At 39.1% G+C, this 19,942-nt stretch overlaps 2 protein-coding genes across 2 annotated transcripts in view; one reads left to right on the top strand and one right to left on the bottom strand.

Moving 5' to 3' along the window:
• dlg4a (discs, large homolog 4a (Drosophila)) overlaps nt 1-19,942 on the bottom strand; it is a 139,891-nt gene that overhangs the window by 110,235 nt on the left and 9,714 nt on the right. The gene's annotated exons all lie outside the window — the stretch shown is intronic.
• LOC129422150 (uncharacterized) lies at nt 1,239-8,261 on the top strand. The gene is made up of 2 exons (XM_073860766.1): nt 1,239-1,419; nt 1,564-8,261. The coding sequence occupies exon 2, from the start codon at nt 1,808-1,810 to the stop codon at nt 7,652-7,654; it is 5,847 nt and encodes a 1,948-aa protein (XP_073716867.1). The 5' UTR covers nt 1,239-1,419; nt 1,564-1,807; the 3' UTR covers nt 7,655-8,261.

Raw genomic sequence — 19,942 nt, 5'->3', positions numbered from 1 at the left:
CAGAATCCACACATCTGAACTCTACAGCGGCAGCCATTCAACACACGCGCTCTTTGGTGACGTGGTTCATTACGTTACTGTTGATTATCTGTCCATCATCGTATAAAGCCCGCCCTGACAATTTGATTGGTTCGACCAGCGTTTGTTCTAGCATAGTAGCTCCTCAACGGAGAAACCCCAGACCCATCTTCCCGTTTACAAAATCTTGTGGGCGGGGCTAAGATGGGCTGGCACCCAGGCTATTCAATTTCTGTATAGGCGACAAAACTTTTGTCTTGCCAAAATTTGACCTCTCTGTCTTTATTAAATGATAAAAAATGTACTAATTCATTTCAGTGCATTAAACATCATTTGGGAGGGTTTTAGCTTTTCATATGAGCTATTTCTAACAGCAATTGATTAATTAAAAGTCAGGTTAATAGCAGGTGTTTCTACAAAATAGATAAGCGACAAGACTTTTGTCAGGTAGTGTATTTGATTGACAGGACAGCTGCCTCAGTGGTTGCCTAAGAATATAAAAAGCTGCGCCGTACTGCTCTTTTTTAAAGTAACAAAAAAAATTTAGCATTGTCTGACAAAGACAATTCCTTTATTTCATCTCTGGGGTTGCATACAGCATCACTCTGAGCATGATGTAATTAAGACTACCAATCCTGCGAGCAGGAGCATCCCAAGAGGCCTTGAGGACAGCAGTAGAGTTTAAAGCACTAAATAGACACTGATGTGATGTGTGTTTGTGTGCTCGACTAATCATAAAAATCCAGACTTCAAGAGGGCTCCACGTGGACACATACAGGGCCAAAACTGGTGGGATGATCTCATATCTGATAGCATGATACTGAAAGAGAGAGAGAAAGAGAGCCCCGTGTCCTTGAGTGGGCATCAGATATGACCTCTCTACTCTATCGGCTGACATAAGAGGTGCATTATAAAAGCCCGTTATATACACTCTCGCTCAAACACACATGAACATTTGGTCTCATGACAATGGCAGTTTTTTCGCATCTGAAAACATCTTGCACAAAAGCAACAAGCATATAAACAGTCTGAATTACAGCTATATCAAGTGTCCTGATGCTTGAGCTAATGTTCGATCCGTTTTACAATACAAAAGACACACAATTACCATTGCGAGGCAACACACTGCTGCCTACCGACCTGACATAAATGCGGAAAAAACTCTGACACTGTTGTGAATTAGACTATTTTTCCCTTTTTTTTTCTCCTTTATACTACATTTCCTACAATCCCTTGCAGACTGCATCACCATTTTTTGTGTACTCCATTACCCATAATCCCCAGCTGAGGTCTATAACTAGACCTCATTTCCTTTCTTTGTTCTTTTGTATTGGTGAGGTGTGGGCCTGAAGATGAGCACTCAATCATGTTTGTTTGAGTGTTTTCCACAAGATGTGTAATGTAAGTTTTCTATTGTATTGTTATTTGAATTTGATGGGCGGTATATTTATCATTAGTAGGTTTATTAATATTATGTTTGATGTTGTATGGTTTCCATCTTTATTATTATTTGTGAGCCTGATTTCTTTATTGTATTGTTTGTAGTGACCAGAAAACCATCTTTATCATCCTGTGTATTATAAGCATTCTGCTTATCCTGTGGAACCTGTGTAACGTGCATCCAGTTTTAATGACAACAAGAATAAATGAGAGCAAAAGGAATGGTATCTGTCCCGTGTTTTAACAAGACACACCACCAAGTACTACACGTCCACTGAACCCTGGGTACTTTTACCATCTAGTATCCAACAAATGGTCCTTCGAGCCGGATTGTAGTAATTTGGTGGAAATGGATTACCGTTTAAGACCTGCAGTCCGGCGTAGCCTAAGAACGAGAAGGCCTCCTGCTCGTTATGCGGACTGTATGCTACGAGAACGTGCTCCTCTTCCCCCTCCTTCACTAACACCAGTTGTAAGTGATCATCACCAAACACAAATGGAGAATCCATGTGCGTCATCTATGCAGCATGAACAGTCTCGTAATGATCTATGTGATATGGACGTTAAAGAAGAAATACTGGGACTGAAGGGTATGATTAGCGAGATTATGTCTAAAATGTCACATTTAGTAGTTTCTTCTAAACATTCTGAACTATCTGAGTCTTTTGATGATGATTATGATGATGATGATGCTTACAATGAGAATGATGTCAATAATACCTTGGCTAATACAAGTATTGTTCAAGAACTGTGTGCATGTATTGAGAAGGCTGAACAGAAATCTGCACGTGAATGTGATAATTCTCTAACTGCTCCTTTGCCTCTTCCATTGAGTAGACCTAGTTCTTTGCCTCTTCCTCCTTCCTCACTGTTACGTAGCCCACCTCAACATGCCAATGTAACCAATACACCTCAACCACAATTAGGTAGCATGATACAGCCTATAATAGTTCCAGACCCCTCTAATAGTCCATCCCCTCAATTGCAGACTCCTCAGGTACATCATGGTGGTTCACCTCAACAAACTACTCATGTACCAGGTAGCTCTTTTTCTCAGTCATTAGTTCATACTCATACTCATTCACTTCCCCAAGCAACAACAGCACAGCTACCTACTCGGTATGCTGTTTCTCAATATTCACAGCCACTATCAGTCCCTACTTTGCCAATCCCAAATCCATCCTTAGTTAATACAAGTTCTCATATTCAACCTCAGTTAGTCAGTCCATCAGGGAATTTTGCTGTGCAGCAAACTGTCCCTTGTATTCCACCAACTGTCCCTACTGCCCAGTCAACTGCAGCCTCATGTTATCCTTATCCATATCCGCAGCCATATTATGCACCTTACCCAGTTTCTCCATATCCTACTTCTCGTGTTCAAGGGCCTTCCTTCCCCTTTTTGGTTAATGATGACCCACAGGAATTTGCAATGCTGCAGTTAGCATTGACAAATTTGTTGTCACCTCACGAATCAGAACATTACAAGTACCATATTTTGCTAGATCACCTAAAATTCTCTCCTGCTCGTGATTTAGCTTTAGCTTATGCTAATGACCCTCGACCATATACTATGGCTCTTTGGGCACTACAGCAGAAATATGGACAACCTCACCAATTAGTTCTGAGAGAAATCAAAGACATTCTAGCTCTTCCCAGGGTGAAACAAGGTGACACCAGAGCATTTAGTAGTTTTGCACTAAAGGTTCGAGCTTTGGTTGGCATGCTTCAATCTCAGGGTCAAGACCATGCCAAATTTGAATTGTCCTGTGCTTCTCATGTACAGCAACTGCTTAGCAAACTGCCCCCAGAACAGGTGACCAATTTTGCCCGTTATGCCCGTACAGTCCTGAAGGGTCAAAGCTATAATTTGATAAACTTTTCTGCCTGGCTCCAAGAAGAGGCCGAATGTCAATCAATGGCTGATCAAGTCTGTGATTTTCCAAAACCACCTCAAATGAAACCTCAACCAAAGACCTACTCTAACACTCGAACAGTCTTGTATGGAGCTAACAACACTCCAGTTGGACGAAGACCCACTAATAAACAATTTCAGAACTTAAGAGAGAGGGAACAGAATTTCAAGCATCTATGTGCATATTGTTCCAGTCATGAGCATTTCATTGGCCTATGTCCCACCTTTAAAACCTTAGAAGACACCGGCAAGAGTGCATGGATAAGAGAAAACAAAAGATGTTGGAGATGTGGACTTAACCATCTAGCCGCTGACTGTGATCTGAAAAAACCTTGTCCACAATGTAATGGAAAACATCTTGGTATACTTCATGGAGTCAACTGCCGTGAACAGGATAAAGGTACATTCTATCTTAGTCGTCTTGGAGGTCCTGGTAAGGTACTACTAAAAGTTGTTGAAGTTCTTCTCCACTACAAAGGTAGATCCTTACAAACCTATGCTATCCTGGATGATGGATCCGAACGTACTATGTTACTATCTCAAGCATCTGAAACTCTAGGCCTCAACGGTATAACTGAATCCCTAGTAGTTAGAACTGTACGTCAAGACACTATTGCACTTGAAGGCTTTTCCGCTACCTTCGAAATATCCTCTGTTGACAACCCAAGCAAGAAGTATACCATTTCCAATGCTTTTTCTGCCAGCAGATTAGGTCTTGCTAAACAGTCATACCCTGTAGAGACTTTACAGAGACGATTCAGGCATCTTCAAGATTTGCCTCTTCCAGCATTTGCCAATGTCCAACCACTTATTCTAATTGGAGCAGATTATCCGCATCTGATAACCCCAATTGACCAAGTGTATTTAGGACCTCCTAAATCCCCAGCCGCGATTCAGACTAGGTTAGGTTGGGTACTTCAAGGTCCAATACCGATTTCTAACCTAGATGAGACGCAGTGTCTCTTTACTTTGACTAACCCCCTAGAAGAACTTCGCCATGATGTGGAGAAACTATGGCAAGTGGATACCCTCCCTTTTAAAAATGAAAAAGTCATTGCTAGATCCAAACAAGACCAAGCAGCTATGGATTTGCTGGCCTCCAAGACAAGAAGAGTTGATGTGGATGGAGTTCAAAGATATGCCACTCCTTTATTGCGTGCTGCTTCTGCTGTAAGGCTACAAGCTTCAACAAATGCAGTCATTTCTTCTCTCAGATGTATAGAGAGGCGCCTTGGAAGAAACCCTAAAGTTGCTGTTGTGTATGATCAAGAAATAACCAAGTTGGAAAAGTCTGGCTACATCTCAAAAGTGGAAGCTTTTCATGATTCATCTGAATCCTGGAATCTACCCCATCATATTGTGGAGCACAATGGAAAACCACGAATAGTATTTAACTGTTCCTTTCAATATAAAGGCATGTCATTGAACAGCCAGCTCCTTCCTGGTCCACAATTAGGCCCCTCCCTACTTGGCGTTTTACTCCGGTTCCGTCAGTATCCAGTGGCAATCAGTGGTGATATAAAATCCATGTTTCACCAAATCAGACTACTACCAGAAGATCGCCCTTTGCTACGCTTCCTGTGGCGCAATATGCAGAGGTCAAATCCACCTGACATCTACGAATGGCAAGTTTTGCCCTTTGGTACAGTATGTAGTCCATGTTGCGCAACATATGCCTTACAAAGGCATGTCCACGATCACCAAGAAGGTTATGAGGATATACTGAATTCTATACTTCAGTCATTTTATGTTGACAACTGCCTAGAGAGTTTCCCAAATGTGCAAGCTGCAAAAAGTCAGCTAGATCGAATGCGTTCCTTACTTATGAGTGGGGGATTCGAAATCAGACAGTGGGCAAGTAATCAGCCTGATGTGGTCCGACACCTCCCATGTGAAGCTAGAGCTGAGAGTTCTGAACTATGGATCAATCAAGATTGTTTGGACCCAAAAGAAGGAGCTTTGGGTCTAAGTTGGCATTGTCCTTCTGATTCTTTAGGATATAGATCTAGAACTGTGGAATGTAAACCAGTAACCATGCGCAATATTTACAAAGCTCTTGCAAGTCAATATGATCCACTTGGTTACATAATTCCCTTCACAACGAGAGCTAAAGTTATTATACAACAACTTTGGATGAAACCCAGAGACTGGGATGACCCTCTCATGCCAGATTCCATTCAAAAGGCCTGGAAGGCCTGGGAAACGGAGCTTCCTGATTTATCTTTGATCCAACTTCCCCGTTGTTATTCATTATTACCCTCAAAACAAATCAAGTCCAGGGAGTTGCATATTTTTTGCGACGCCTCAGAGAAGGCATATGGCTCCGTAGCCTATCTGCGGATGGAAACTGATAAGAGCGTGGTCCAAACTTCCTTTATCATGGCAAGGTCTCGAGTAGCCCCAAAAAGGCAAATATCCATTCCCCGCCTAGAACTTTGTGCTGCTCTAACAGGTGCCCAACTTTCAAAACTCTTGCAAACTGAACTGACTCTTCCTTTAACAAGTACTATCTTATGGTCAGATTCCACAACTGTTTTATCTTGGCTGCATTCTTCCTCCTGTCGATACAAAGTGTTTGTAGCAAATAGAGTCACAGAAATCTTGGAGCTTACCGATCTTTCTTCTTGGAGATATGTTCCATCTGGGCAGAATCCAGCAGATGACATTACTAGAGGGAGTACCCTTGTTGAGTTAGCCAAGCCTGCCCATAGATGGCGACAAGGCCCAATGTTCCTGAAACATCCGCCACATGAATGGCCACAAAATCTAGTATCCAGCCCTGCTAGCCCTGACCCTGAACTCCGCAAACCACTCTTTTGTGGGTTGACACAGTCAGAAGATCTTGTGCTTCCAGACCCAAGTCGTTTTAAGTCATGGTCAGAATTGAAGTCCGCAACAACTGAGCTCCTGCGACAGCACAATCCAGATTCCTTTGATACTTCCTCCGTTGAAACCTTACTTTTGAAGCAAGCACAGCAACAAAGTTTCCCCTCAGAGTACCAGTGCTTGAAGCAAGGTAAACCTGTTGAATCTCAAAGTCGCCTTCTTACCCTTTCTCCAGAACTGAATGAAAAAACAGGACTTATTGTAGTGGGCGGAAGGCTAAGACGAGTAAAGGATATTGAACCAGGAATTGTTCATACAGTTGTTCTTGACCCTAAACATCCATTGTCCCATTTAATTATCAAAGATTGTGATGAGAAACTGTTCCATCCTGGCCCAGAGAGAGTTTTCTCAGAACTTCGGCGAAACTACTGGATAATTAAAGGGAGACAAGCTGTAAAGAAACATCAGTGGTCCTGCTTAGAATGCAAGAAGTGGAGAGCTAAACCATCTATTCCACAAATGTCAGATCTCCCCTCCTCAAAGCTCCAATTGTGTAAACCCCCATTTTGGTCCACTGGAATGGACTGTTTTGGCCCCTTTCATGTTAAGGTTGGTCGTAGGACAGAAAAAAGATGGGGCATCCTTTTCAAATGCCAGACCACTAGATGTCTACATATTGACTTGTTAACTAGTCTAGATGTGGACAGTTTCCTGATGGCACTACGTCGATTTATATCTAGGAGAGGTAAGCCGTACGAGATTCTTAGTGATCAAGGGAGTAATTTCCGTGGTGCTGCAAGAGAATTGAAGGAAGTCTACCAGAATCTTACCACTGAACTACAACTTAAATTGGAAAATCAGCAGATTACATTTAAGTTTAACCCACCACAAGCCCCTCATTTTGGAGGCTCATGGGAGAGAGAGATCCGTTCAATAAAAACAGCTCTGCGAGTGGCACTTGGCAATCAAACCATATCAGAGGAAGTCTTACGAACAGTCCTGACAGAAATTGAAGGAGTTTTAAATTCAAAACCTCTTGGATATGCCTCATCTAACATCTCAGACCTCGATCCCATCACCCCAAATTTGCTCCTTATGGGGCGGCGGGACTCTTCTCTGCCACAGGTGATTTATGCCAATACAGAGTTCCTTAGTCGTAGATCTTGGCGTCACAGCCAAATCCTTGCTGACAGATTCTGGACATCCTTTATTCACAATTATTTGCCAGGTCAACAACTGCGGCAAAAATGGAATAGGGAACAGCCCAATTTGAATGACTCTACAGTTGTCTTAGTTATTGATCCTCAACTTCCACGAGCATCATGGCCTGTTGGCAGGGTAGTACGTCTCCTACCCAGTCAGGATGGACGTGTTAGAGCAGCTGAGATTAATATTAATGATAAAATTTATGTACGTCCTGTTGCCAAGTTGATTCCATTACCCAAAATAGAGGATTAGTAGCAAATACATTACTGTATTTGGGGGCGGCTGTTGTGAATTAGACTATTTTTCCCTTTTTTTTTCTCCTTTATACTACATTTCCTACAATCCCTTGCAGACTGCATCACCATTTTTTGTGTACTCCATTACCCATAATCCCCAGCTGAGGTCTATAAATAGGCCTCATTTCCTTTCTTTGTTCTTTTGTATTGGTGAGGTGTGGGCCTGAAGATGAGCACTCAATCATGTTTGTTTGAGTGTTTTCCACAAGATGTGTAATGTAAGTTTTCTATTGTATTGTTATTTGAATTTGATGGGCGGTATATTTATCATTAGTAGGTTTATTAATATTATGTTTGATGTTGTATGGTTTCCATCTTTATTATTATTTGTGAGCCTGATTTCTTTATTGTATTGTTTGTAGTGACCAGAAAACCATCTTTATCATCCTGTGTATCATAAGCATTCTGCTTATCCTGTGGAACCTGTGTAACGTGCATCCAGTTTTAATGACAACAAGAATAAATGAGAGCAAAAGGAATGGTATCTGTCCCGTGTTTTAACAAGACACACCACCAAGTACTACACGTCCACTGAACCCTGGGTACTTTTACCATCTAGTATCCAACAGACACATTATGACCCACACGTCATCTTAAACTGAAGCTCAGAGCTGTGAAAGCTTGGATGAATAATTAACCCCAGCGGTTTGGTTTCATGCATTCGTTATATAAAGATTTGCAGACGTCGTGGTCCAGTTCCCATCCTCATGCTGTTTACAGAAAACTGACATGCTACACTTGCTGCTACGCAGAGTATGCAGATTTTCCAATTGTATGGATTAGTCGGATGACCTACTAAATTGCCAAAATGAGTATCATACAAGTGAGAGCACTACTGTATGCCACAATGTAATAAGCTGGAAATGATTACAGCATTTTAACCGATCTCTAAGGAGCAATATTTGATTAAACGTTTTAACAGTTACATTTAAATAAATAAACTCAAACAATGTAGCATACTGTCGTTTGAAACGCTCATAATTGCATAACGCCTGCTGTTTGACCTAGTAGGCGGTATGCATACTATGCAAGATTCTGTAAGTAGTATGCTAGTACTGCGATCCAGACTTGGTTATTATGCTCACCTGTAAATAATAAAAGCGTGCGTTATCTAAGAAATGACTCTGCTGTTGATCTAACCACACATCTCATTTTGGCAAACCGCTCCAACAAAATAGGGTTGTTACGTAATTTATAGTGGGTTTTGTGCATGCTAGCTGGCTAAAGCGTACGCTGCGCTCGTGATGATACTGGACATGACACAGATCAGCTCAGCTACTGACATTCACCAGCTTACATCTCTTACATGTATTATTCATCTTAACCGGCTGTAATGAGCTAGAAAGCAAAAGAGAGAGGCGTGTGCAAAGATGACAGATGAGCAAGAATATACATTTTTTTAAATGAAGGAAATGTTGGACACATGCTTTGTTTTAAAAGCTATACTGCAACATTTTAAGGATACGCATGCACCCCATGCAAAAACAGTTTTAAAGAATGCATTGATACAATACTTTACATTGTTCTTTGATATCTACAGAAGGTATGTAACTTTATTAAAGGGACATTCCACTTTAAAAAAAATATATATACTCATTTTCCAGCTCCCCTAGATTTAAACATTTGATTCTTACCGTTTTGAAATCCATTCAGCTGATCTCTGGGTCTGGACTAGCACTTTTAGCATAACTTAGCACAATCCATTGAATCTGATTAGACCATTTTTCCAAACAGGAAAAATATTGAAACTCTTTGGTTATTTTTAGCGCGATGCTAATGGTCTAATCAGATTTACTGGATTGTGCTAAGCGATATTAAAAGTGCTAGAGCCAGACCCGGAGATCAGCTGAAGGGATTCCAAAACAGTAAGAATCAACTGTTTAACTATAGGGGAGCTGAAAAATGAGCATATTTAAAAAAAAAAGTGGAATGTCCCTTTAAGCACAAAAACGTTTTTACATGTCCGTTTACAACCCTAGGATTTGTCCCCAGAATGAAATGGTTTATTATACCTCATTTGAAATAGTCATGAATAATAATTTTGAGCTCTGCTCTGACTGGCTGTTTCTCAGAGCGGCTCATTTCAGTAGCTCTCTGTGTGTGTGTGTAAACAGACCTTAAAGAGTAACTAAACCCTAAACCAACTTTTTTTAATTAATGATCTGTAAGAATGGGGCTATATTAGTGCTGTTCATTGATTTGAGTAACTTTTTTGACATTCGGTTATAAAGTGATTCAATGCTACAAAATATGGTGTAAAAACGTCTGAGTGCTGCCCTCTTCAGGTTGAACGGTGGCTACTGCAGTTGAATTTACCTATTGGATGTTGCGGTATTACGTGACGTAAGCGGTACGACGTGACGTAAGCAAGCTCACCACGCCCTTGTTACGATCTCACCACACCCTTGGTACGAGCTCAGTACGTCCCCTCTATCTCCGTTGGGGTCTGCCCACTTTTCTTGCATTTTTCAAATATTGCCAGTGGGTGAAGTCAACCAGGGGTTTAGTTACTCTTTAAGTTTGAGCCTGTATCAGATGAAGATAAAGGAACAATTAATTATTTGGAGATTGTTAATGGACGTTTTTGAGTGGTAAGTTTGGGTTTTTTTTCCAGTGTGGACCTGCAAAACGTAACTGTTACGTCAACAGTAGAAATTCAGCCTAAACGTTAGCATATAGCATTAACTAGCATATAGCGCCAACTCAGCAGTCACAACTTTGTTTTTAGCATTGCCACAACATTGTAATTAATTTAATGTTGGGGACGTACATCACAACTGTAAAGTCACAGTTGGTGTTATGTTGATATTGGCCTCTTTTTCAGCGGACTTGTGCATGTATAAAGTTTACATAAGAGGAAGGAAACAATTGGGTTCAAGGCTCATGATATGCAGTGTTGAGCGTCGAGAGTTAAAGGAGCAGTATGTAAGAAATTTATATCAATTAATCATAAATAGGCCCTGATATGTCACTAGACATTAAGAAATCATTTTCATTTCAAATACTTATATCACTCACAACAGTGGTCTGGCCAGGATATTGGCATTTAAAAAGTGTAGTTGCAGCCCTCAACTACGGAGCCCTTCTGATGACATGGCAAAACTTTTTTTTTAAATCGTGGCCACGAATTAGCAACTCGCTCCGACGAACCACCAAATCGTGCGCACGCCTCAGTAATTCGCTCCCTCGTTCAAGACAAATCGTGCGCACGATTCAGCAATTCGCTCCCCCGTTCAAGCCAAACCGCGCGCACGACCCAGTAATTCGTTCCCTCATTTAAGCTAAATCGTGCACACGTTTTATTAACTCGTTCCCTCGATTAAGTTAAATCGTGGCCACGTTTTATGAATTAGTGCCCAGAATTTCATCCAAACCATCTGGACATTAACACAACGCTAACAAGATCAAAGTCACTCTAGCCATTATTAATGACGCATACTTAATGCAGTTTTATAAATTCCTGCCAAGAATTTCATTAAAATCATCGGAATAGTGACGCTTATTGCAGCTCAATGCATTAATACATTGCTATTAAGTATAAAATTCATACACCTTATGGCTTCTGTATATATACAGTTTATTAACTCCTTCACAGAATTTCAAAAAATATATTGGGACATAACGTGAGCTAGCGCATTGATACAGTGCTATATAAGGATCTAATTCATTCATCTTGGGTCTTAACCCGTTTTATTAATTCCTGCCCGGAATAATAAAAAAACAATAATCGGGAAATTAACATGACCCTTAACGCATAAATACAGTGCTATTTAAAGATCAAGATTAATCTATATACCTTATTAATGAGCCCTACTTCATATACAGTTTTATTAATTCCTGTGCAGAATAAAAAAAACCTTAACACAACCTTTAGGACATTAACATGACGCTTAATGCATGCTAATGCATTAAATACAGTGCTTTTAAGATCAAAATCACTTTATTAATAAGTCACATATTCCTGCACAGAATTAAAAAACATATTGGGATATTAACGTGACGCAGTAATTAATTTTGTCATTTATTTTGGTTTGTCCAACAAAAAAATCACCCAAGTGACATAAAAAGATTTTATTAAGTTATTTTATTTTAGTGATATTTAAGCCCCTGAATTATTTAGTTTAATTAATTACTGCGTCACGGTAATGTCCCAATATGTTGGGACAATATATGGGCAGGAATAAATAAAACAGAATATGTATATGACTTATTAATAATGATTTTGATCTTTTACTGTATTTAATGCATTAGCATGCATTAGCATCGCTGGTCAAACTGTGCAGCCTCTTTGCTTAACATAAAAGTGCTCAACCTGTTCGGCAGGTCCAACCATAGGGATTTTTAAAAATATATGGGGATCATTGAACGGCTCCTCCCCAAATGGCATAGCCTGTCGGCCTTTGATGTAAAAAGCCGCGCCGCTCAATGGTTGTTTATTGCAGTACATATGCGGTCGGATTGATCCATCAAGCAGATAGACTATTTGATAGAAAGTGTGGATTAAGGATGTTTAAAATCTCAAGCTTGGTGGTCAGTACATGAATGGATCAAATCAGCACATTTGCAAAGGTTTGTCTCCATATGGCTATATAATAAATACAAATAAGAAGGGTAACTTTGCAGTATCACATTATATATTTTCTACTAAGTGATTTTCATATTATAAACGAGAGTATTCAACTGCAATATGGCAATATCCTCACAACATTATTATTTCTCAAAACTTTGACAAAATATTATTTTCAAAGGAACTGTATTATTGCAGTTATTCAAAGATGCACACATTATTCCGCATATGATTTAAATATTAGTCGAGAGTATATAACAGCAATGAACGTCTTAAATGGCAATAAATATGCACATAACTTCAAATAACAGCATAATGAAATTAATAAAAAGACAAGGAAGCAGGATTGGCATGTAAATTGTATTTTTATTACCGGAAAAACAGCAAAATAACTGAAATAAACTCTGAGGTAAATGAGCAATAACAGTGGAAAAAACTTTATTATCTATCAAAACTTTATATGACAAAAATTATATTTAAAGTTATTCAAAGATGCACACATTATTCATGAACACTTTCATCTCTGGCCTGGCTCTGTTATGTAATAGCTGATTGACAGGTGCCCAACTCCGTCTTTTGAACAGGTATAATTTTGTATAGTTACTCATTTAGGAAAATTATCCATGATTTAATGATTTTATTATTATTATTAAAATGTTGTTGTTGTTTTTTGCAGATTGATTACGATTTGTATACCCTAGTTTAAATACAATACCTTTTTTTTACCACGGAGGGCCGGTGGTATACGGAATTTCCCGATAGATTTTTTGGTCCCACTCCGCCCCTGACTGTATTAATGCGTTAGGCGTCACATTAATGTCCCTACTTTTTAATGGCCTACTGGGCACGAATTAATAAAACTGTATAAGACCCAAGGTGTATGAATTTGATCCTTATAGCACTGTATCATGAGCCAGCTCACGTTAATGTCCCAATATGTTTTTTAATTTTGTGCAGGAATAAATAAAACGGACTTTGTGACTTATTAATAAAGTGATTTTGCATTAAGCGTTAATGTCGGTTGTGTTAAGTTTTTTTTATTCTGCACAGGAATTAATAAAACTGTATATGAAATATGGCTCATTAATAAGGTATATAGATCAATCTTGATCTTTACATACTGTATTTATGCGTTAAGCGTCATGTTAATGCCCCGATGGTTTATTTTTTATTATTCCGGGCAGGAATAAATAAAATGGTTTAAGACCCAAGATGTATGAATTTGATTCTTATATAGCACTGTATCAATGCGTTAGCTCACGTTATGTCCCAATATTTTTTATGAAATTCTGGGAAGGAGTTAATAAAACTGTATATATACACGAGCCTAAGGTGTATGAATTTTATACTTAATAGCAATGTATTAATGCATTGAGCTGCGATAAGCGTCACTATTCCGATGGTTTAAATGAAATTCTGGGCACTTATTCATAAAACGTGGGCACGATTTAACTTAATCGAGGGAACGAGTTAATAAAATGTGGGCACGATTTAACTTAATCGAGGGAACGAATTACTAAATTGTGCGCACGATTTAGCTTAAACGAGGGAACGAATTACTGAATCGTGCGCACGATTTAGCTTAAACGAGGGAACGAATTGCCAAAACGTGCGCACGATTCAACAATTCGTGGGAACGAACCGCCAACTCGTGGCCACGATTTTAAAAAAAAGTTTTACCATGTCATCAGAAGGGCTCCGTACTCAACTGATGTTTATGTTGTCATTTTGTGTATTGTCCACCAGTTGTGTGATTGCAGTGCCAGTTTTAGCCACAAGTTTTGTTATTGCAATACCAGTTTTGGCCACGATCCTACATATTGTTCCTTTGAAAGAGATGCAACTTTGAGTGAAAAGCTCCGCTCGTCAATGTCAGTTCTCACACTGCCGTCTAATCACAGTGGAGGAAAGGCGGGACAAATATCACAACAACCAATTGGCTCACAGCTCAAGTATCACAGCAAACAAACGTAGCTAACTCCTCCCCCTTCCTTCCGTGCTTTCTGAAAGATTCATAAACATGCCCAACCCCCACTCCCAAATCCTTCTTGTCGTTTATTGGCTGGAACACTTTTTTATGTGGTAGGTTTGACCACTTTGTTTTTGTTGCAGTTTGAGGAGCCTGGGCTGTCTACAGAGACTGTGTTTTTACAGTGTGTTCAGGGAACAGCCAGCTAGCAGATAGTTTTATGGCCTAAAATGCGTGAATTCACTTAAAGCGCCTGAAAGGCTTTGGTTAGGGGTATAGATAGAGTATTCAGTATACAGTATACAGCTTTCGTCTTCAATCAGATGGCTTTGTGTTGTTTCCAGGTGGACTGTTAAAGAATTTGACATCCTGTATAATTCAACCAATCACAGGACGACTTTGAATCTGCTATAGGCGACCCGGTTGGCTGTACATAGAAGGGCCACACACTAAAAAGTATAAGAACCACTGCTATAGGCGAGTGCATTTAACTGTAATATAGTCAATACTGTCGTCTGCTTCTGAACTTTTTGGAGTGTACAATTAAGAGGTGTGCACACCAAAACTTTTAAACGCAGCTGAAAACGCCTGTAGGACGTTGAATCCCAGCTGTTTATTCAGCTAAGCGGCAGCTTTCTTCAGCTGAGCGCTTACGTGTACACAGACATTCGACGCATGCGCATTGCGACAAAATGCAATGCATTTCCTGGGCTACATAGCGCATACTACGGTGGGGCGTGTACATTACGCGGACCCTTGGGTATGCGTAAAAACTGAACTATACTTCTGGCTAATGACGAAAACTTATAGTAAACTTCTGTCATTTTTTTAATTGAAGAAAAATGAACATTTAGTCCAACGACTATTTAACTGTTTATGTTGTTATACACATCCTTATAGCATTAACAACATAAACAAACCGGCTTTCGTGGAACAAACGTAACTCCGCAAAAAATTTAAAACAACAAAGTCCTTTAAGAGTAGTTTATTTCTGATAACAAGCAAAACAAACAACAAGTAGATTACCTTAATTTAAATCATAACGTGTATCAAAACGACACTGAGCTAACGTTTATGTGTAAAAAGTGTACTATATTATGTATACAATCTGTTCGGCTGCCAAACCCCCCTTCAAATATCGGTGATCCATGATCCAACATAATTCCTTGTCTTTAGGGAACCAAATAATTTGTTATTTTCGACGAGGTATTTGTACAGAGTTACTAGTCAGACCATTAAGCAAACAGAGACCGGAAGTTAAGTTTCACCCAGACGCGTAGCCGCGACAATGCACATGTGTCCGATGAAACCATCTATACACATTATTACAGTACACACACACACAGAGAGTCTCAAATGGACACAAGCAATATGAAAATCCATCTCACAGTTACATCATACTCATGACAACACAGCAGACTGAGACTCAACCCTCTGTTTTTCTCTTGCCTGTCATCTATTTCTCACTCTGCTATTCTTAACTCTTCTGCCTCTTATTCACTTAGACTTCCTCTCCATTTTTATCTCTAATAGACATATAAACCTACAATTTGGAGCTGAATAATATCTTCAGATACATATTGTTAAGGCTGTTAAAGGCCAAACACAACCACCCTACAACGAAAAAAATCCACTATATTCTTTTTACCCCTATTAAAGTCTCTTTAGACATGCTGTTTTGATTCTACTGTTAATGTGACATCACACTGATAAAGCCCCTCCCACAGCAACTGACTGACAGTCCTGCATTACCATAGTTTCCACCCTCAGCAAGTTGTATGCTATCCGCCATATCCCAATAGACTGCATTTACAGTCTATTAGATCTATTTTATCTAAAAACGCTAACTGTCTCTTTTGGTAAGGAAGTGAGGAGCAGTAGCTCATTTGCATTTAAAGGTACAGACACGAAAACAGCACATTTTTGCTCCTACCCAAATAGAGACATTTTGAACATTTAAAGAGTCACATATTTTGGGTACACCTGAGACTTATTTTACATCTTGTAAAAAATGGTTAATAATAGGTGCATTTTAAAATGGTATATATTTTTGTGCCAGTTTTACAAATGTATCAAACTGTACAATATGGCACTGACAACACCAAGGAACGGTTCGATTTTCATTTCGAATTATCTGCCAAATGTAAATGTAGATTTATAACATAAAAATCATTATCAGCTGTCAGTATTGGCCAAAATGTCTACATCTGCGTATTACATTACTGTGCTTATTCACCCATTCACACGTAACATCTCAGTTTCATCATGCGTGTGTTTGTGTGTGAGACATGTGATATACTGGGTGGTCTGGATCTGGTCTGGGCCTGGTCTAATCATGGAGGGTGAACATCAGTTTGCTTGGCCCGCCATCGAAGTCCTTTCCATTTTAAATAGGCCATCTGCCTCCTGTATGTTAGCCAAACCGCTCCTGTCACAGCCAGTTTTCAGACAAACACACACGATATCACAAACACATATGCAGACACACAGGTACACACACACACTTACTTTTGTAGAAGTAATCACACACTGTGCCAATCTCTAGACTTTTCTCGCTCTCACAGACGTGTGAAGTTTTTTTTAAATGGCTTGCTAATATCCATGGAGACCATTTTCAGATCACATCAGAAAGTTCTCTTAAAACAGTACACCACAGATCGGTGCCTGCACATGTCCTCTTCTTTATAACTAATGAGTTTTTGCAGAAACAGATGAAAACTGCCGGCATAAAAGAACAGTTCACCCAAAAATAACAATTCTAAGATTATTCAATTTACACAAAAGGAGAAACGGCAAAGACTTTTCCTGGTAAATGTGGTCCATATGAAGGGTTCAGATGCAAAACCCTCTAAGTGCGTCTGGTATGTTTTCTTGTAAATTAGCCTTTTTTTAATCAGGCTCTTATGTTTAGATTTAGTAATTTCACTTGAAAAGGTTATTAGTCAGTAATTGGAATGTCTTATTTTCACAAATGTCACTTTAGTCATATCATTTGTATTTAACAAATTTTCTCGCCTGGAGTTGGCGTTGTTGGGGTTTGGGTTAGGATTAAGGGTGTCACGATTCACAACCTCGAACTTCGAATAAAAAAAAATCGTCGATGCTGCCACGCCCCCATGTCACGTCCGCTTAAAAGCGTGTTTTTAAGTTCAAAGTACTGACAGGAATGTTCTTCTGACAGGAAGTTTCGTCAGGCATGTGCGTGTACCATATTTTCCCATTGGCAGCACGCCTAACATGGCAGGGGATATCCCGCGTCAAGGTCAGATATTATATTTCATAAAAGTCTAAAAATGGCATAGCATTTTTTTGTGCTTTCAAAAAAAAGTAAAAACCGAGAATCGAATCGAATTGTGACCTTAGAATTGAAAATGTAATGAATCGATGTTTGGAGAATCATGACACCCCTAGTTAGGATGTCTAAAAATGTAACAGAAATTGATTCTAACCTCAGCCCCAAATGACAATGGTAAGAAAACAAGAAAAAAACTATGACAAAACAATACATAAAATAAACAATAAATAAAGTCGTGCAACGGACATAAAAAACGATTTATAGAAATTTGTGCGAGTGACACAAAAAGACATTTGTGCTAATGGCACAGAAAAAGCAGAATTTTGTGCCATGGACACAAATAAATTAATCAAATGTTTTGTGACTATAACACGACTTTTGTCTCTGCAAAACCATCTAAGTGCATGCCATCTTTAAAAAAAAAACAGTTCTAAAAATGTTGAGGTTGAAGAATGTGAAAGATGAAAAAATCGTTAAACTTACCGAAACTGATAAAATAAAATAAATAAATCAAGAATGTCAGAAATTGTGAGGCAACTGAAACCATGCTGAAACCAATATGATTCTGCTCAAAGTAGGAGTTGCTTTTAAAGTCAGACATACATGCACATTTTTTTATAAGCATCATGTTACAACCCCAAAACAGAAAAAGTTGGGACATAGTAGAAATTGTGAGTAAAAAAGGAATGGAACAATTTACAAATCTCATAAACTTATATTTTATTCACAGTAGAATATAGATAACATATCAAATGTTGAAAGTAAGATATTTTGAAATGTCATGCCAAATATTGGCTCATTTTGGATTTCATGAGAGCTACACATTCCAAAAAAAGTTGGGACAGGTAGCAATAAGAGGCCGGAAAATTTAAATGTACATATAAAGGAACAGCTGGAGGAGGACCAATGTTTAGGAATAGGAATGTTGTCCCATTCTTGTATAAAACAGGCTTCTAGCTGTTCAACTGTCTTAGGTCTTCTTTGTCGCATCTTCCGCTTTATGATGCACCAAATCTTTTCTTTGGGTGAAAGATCTGGACTGCAGGCTGGCCATTTCAGTACCTGGATCCTTCTTCTAAGCAGCCATGATGTTGTAATTGATGCGGTATGTGGTCTGGCATTGTCATGTTGGAAAATGCAAGGTCTTCCCTGAAAGAGACGACGTCTGAATGGGATCATATGTACCTAGAACTTGGATAAACCTTTCAGCATTGATGGTGCCTTTCCAGATGTGTAAGCTGCTCATGCCACACGCACTCATGCAACCCCAAACCATCAGAGATGCAGGCTTCTGAAAAGAGCGCTAATAACAACTTGGTTTGTCATTGTCCTCTTTAGTCCTGATGAAATGGCATCCCAGTTTTTCAAAAAGAACTTCAAATTTTGATTCGTTGGACCACAGAACAGTTTTCCAATTTGCCAAAGTCCATTTTAAATGAGCCTTGCCCAGGGAAAACGCCAGTGCTTCTGGATCATGTTTAGATATGGCTTCTTTTTTGACCTACAGAGTTTTAGCTGGCAACAGCGAATGACACGGTGGATTGTGTTCACTGACAATGTTTTCTGGAAGTATTCCAGAGCCCATGTTATGATTTCCATTACAGTAGCATTCCTGTATGTGATGCAGTGCTGTCTAAGAGCCCGAAGATCACGGGCATCCGGTATGGTCTTCCGGTCTTGACCCTTATGCACAGAGATTGTTCCAGATTCTCTGAATCTTTGGATGATATTATGCACTGTAGATGATGATAACTTCAATCTCATTGCAATTTTTCTCTGAGAAGCTCAGAAAACTATTTTTCGCCACAGCATTGGGGGAATTGGTGATTCTCTGCCCATCTTGACTACTGAGAGACACTGCCACTCTGAGAGGCTCTTTTTATACCCAATCATGTTGCCAATTGACCTAATAAGTTGCAAATTGGTCTTTCAACTGTTCCTTATATGTACATCCACATTTTCCGGCCTCTCATTGCCACCCGTCCCAACTTTTTTTGGAATGTGTAGCTCTCATGAAATCCAAAATGAGCCAATATTTGGCATGACATTTCAAAATATCTTACTTTCAACATTTGATATGTTATCTATATTCTACTGTGAATAAAATATAAGTTTATGAGATTAGTAAATTATTCCATTCCTTTTTTACTCACAATTTCTACAGTGTCCCAACTTTTTCTGTTTTGGGGTTGTATAAAACTGTGAAATGTAGCCTACATTTATTGCAGGAGGTTTAGTTCATTATTAGCCCTTATTCAGACCCGACATCCACTGTGTCAAAGGTACATTTTGTTCTCATTTTCTCATCTACTTTTGAAATTTTACTCATAACAAAACATAATGCATTAGGTTTGAATGTGTAAAAGTGTAAATACGTTTCGAGAGCTGCCAGACAGAAAGATTTACAAATTAA

This window comes from Misgurnus anguillicaudatus, chromosome 22, assembly GCF_027580225.2.
Source record: "Misgurnus anguillicaudatus chromosome 22, ASM2758022v2, whole genome shotgun sequence".
Taxonomy (NCBI): domain Eukaryota; kingdom Metazoa; phylum Chordata; class Actinopteri; order Cypriniformes; family Cobitidae; genus Misgurnus; species Misgurnus anguillicaudatus.
The sequence above is the reverse complement of the archived record's forward strand: the minus strand, read 5'-3'. Positions and strand labels throughout refer to the sequence as shown.

Bases quoted from the DNA above. Each gene is read 5' to 3' on its own strand.
- LOC129422150 (XM_073860766.1), top strand. From the start codon at position 1,808: ATGGATTACCGTTTAAGACCTGCAGTCCGGCGTAGCCTAAGAACGAGA.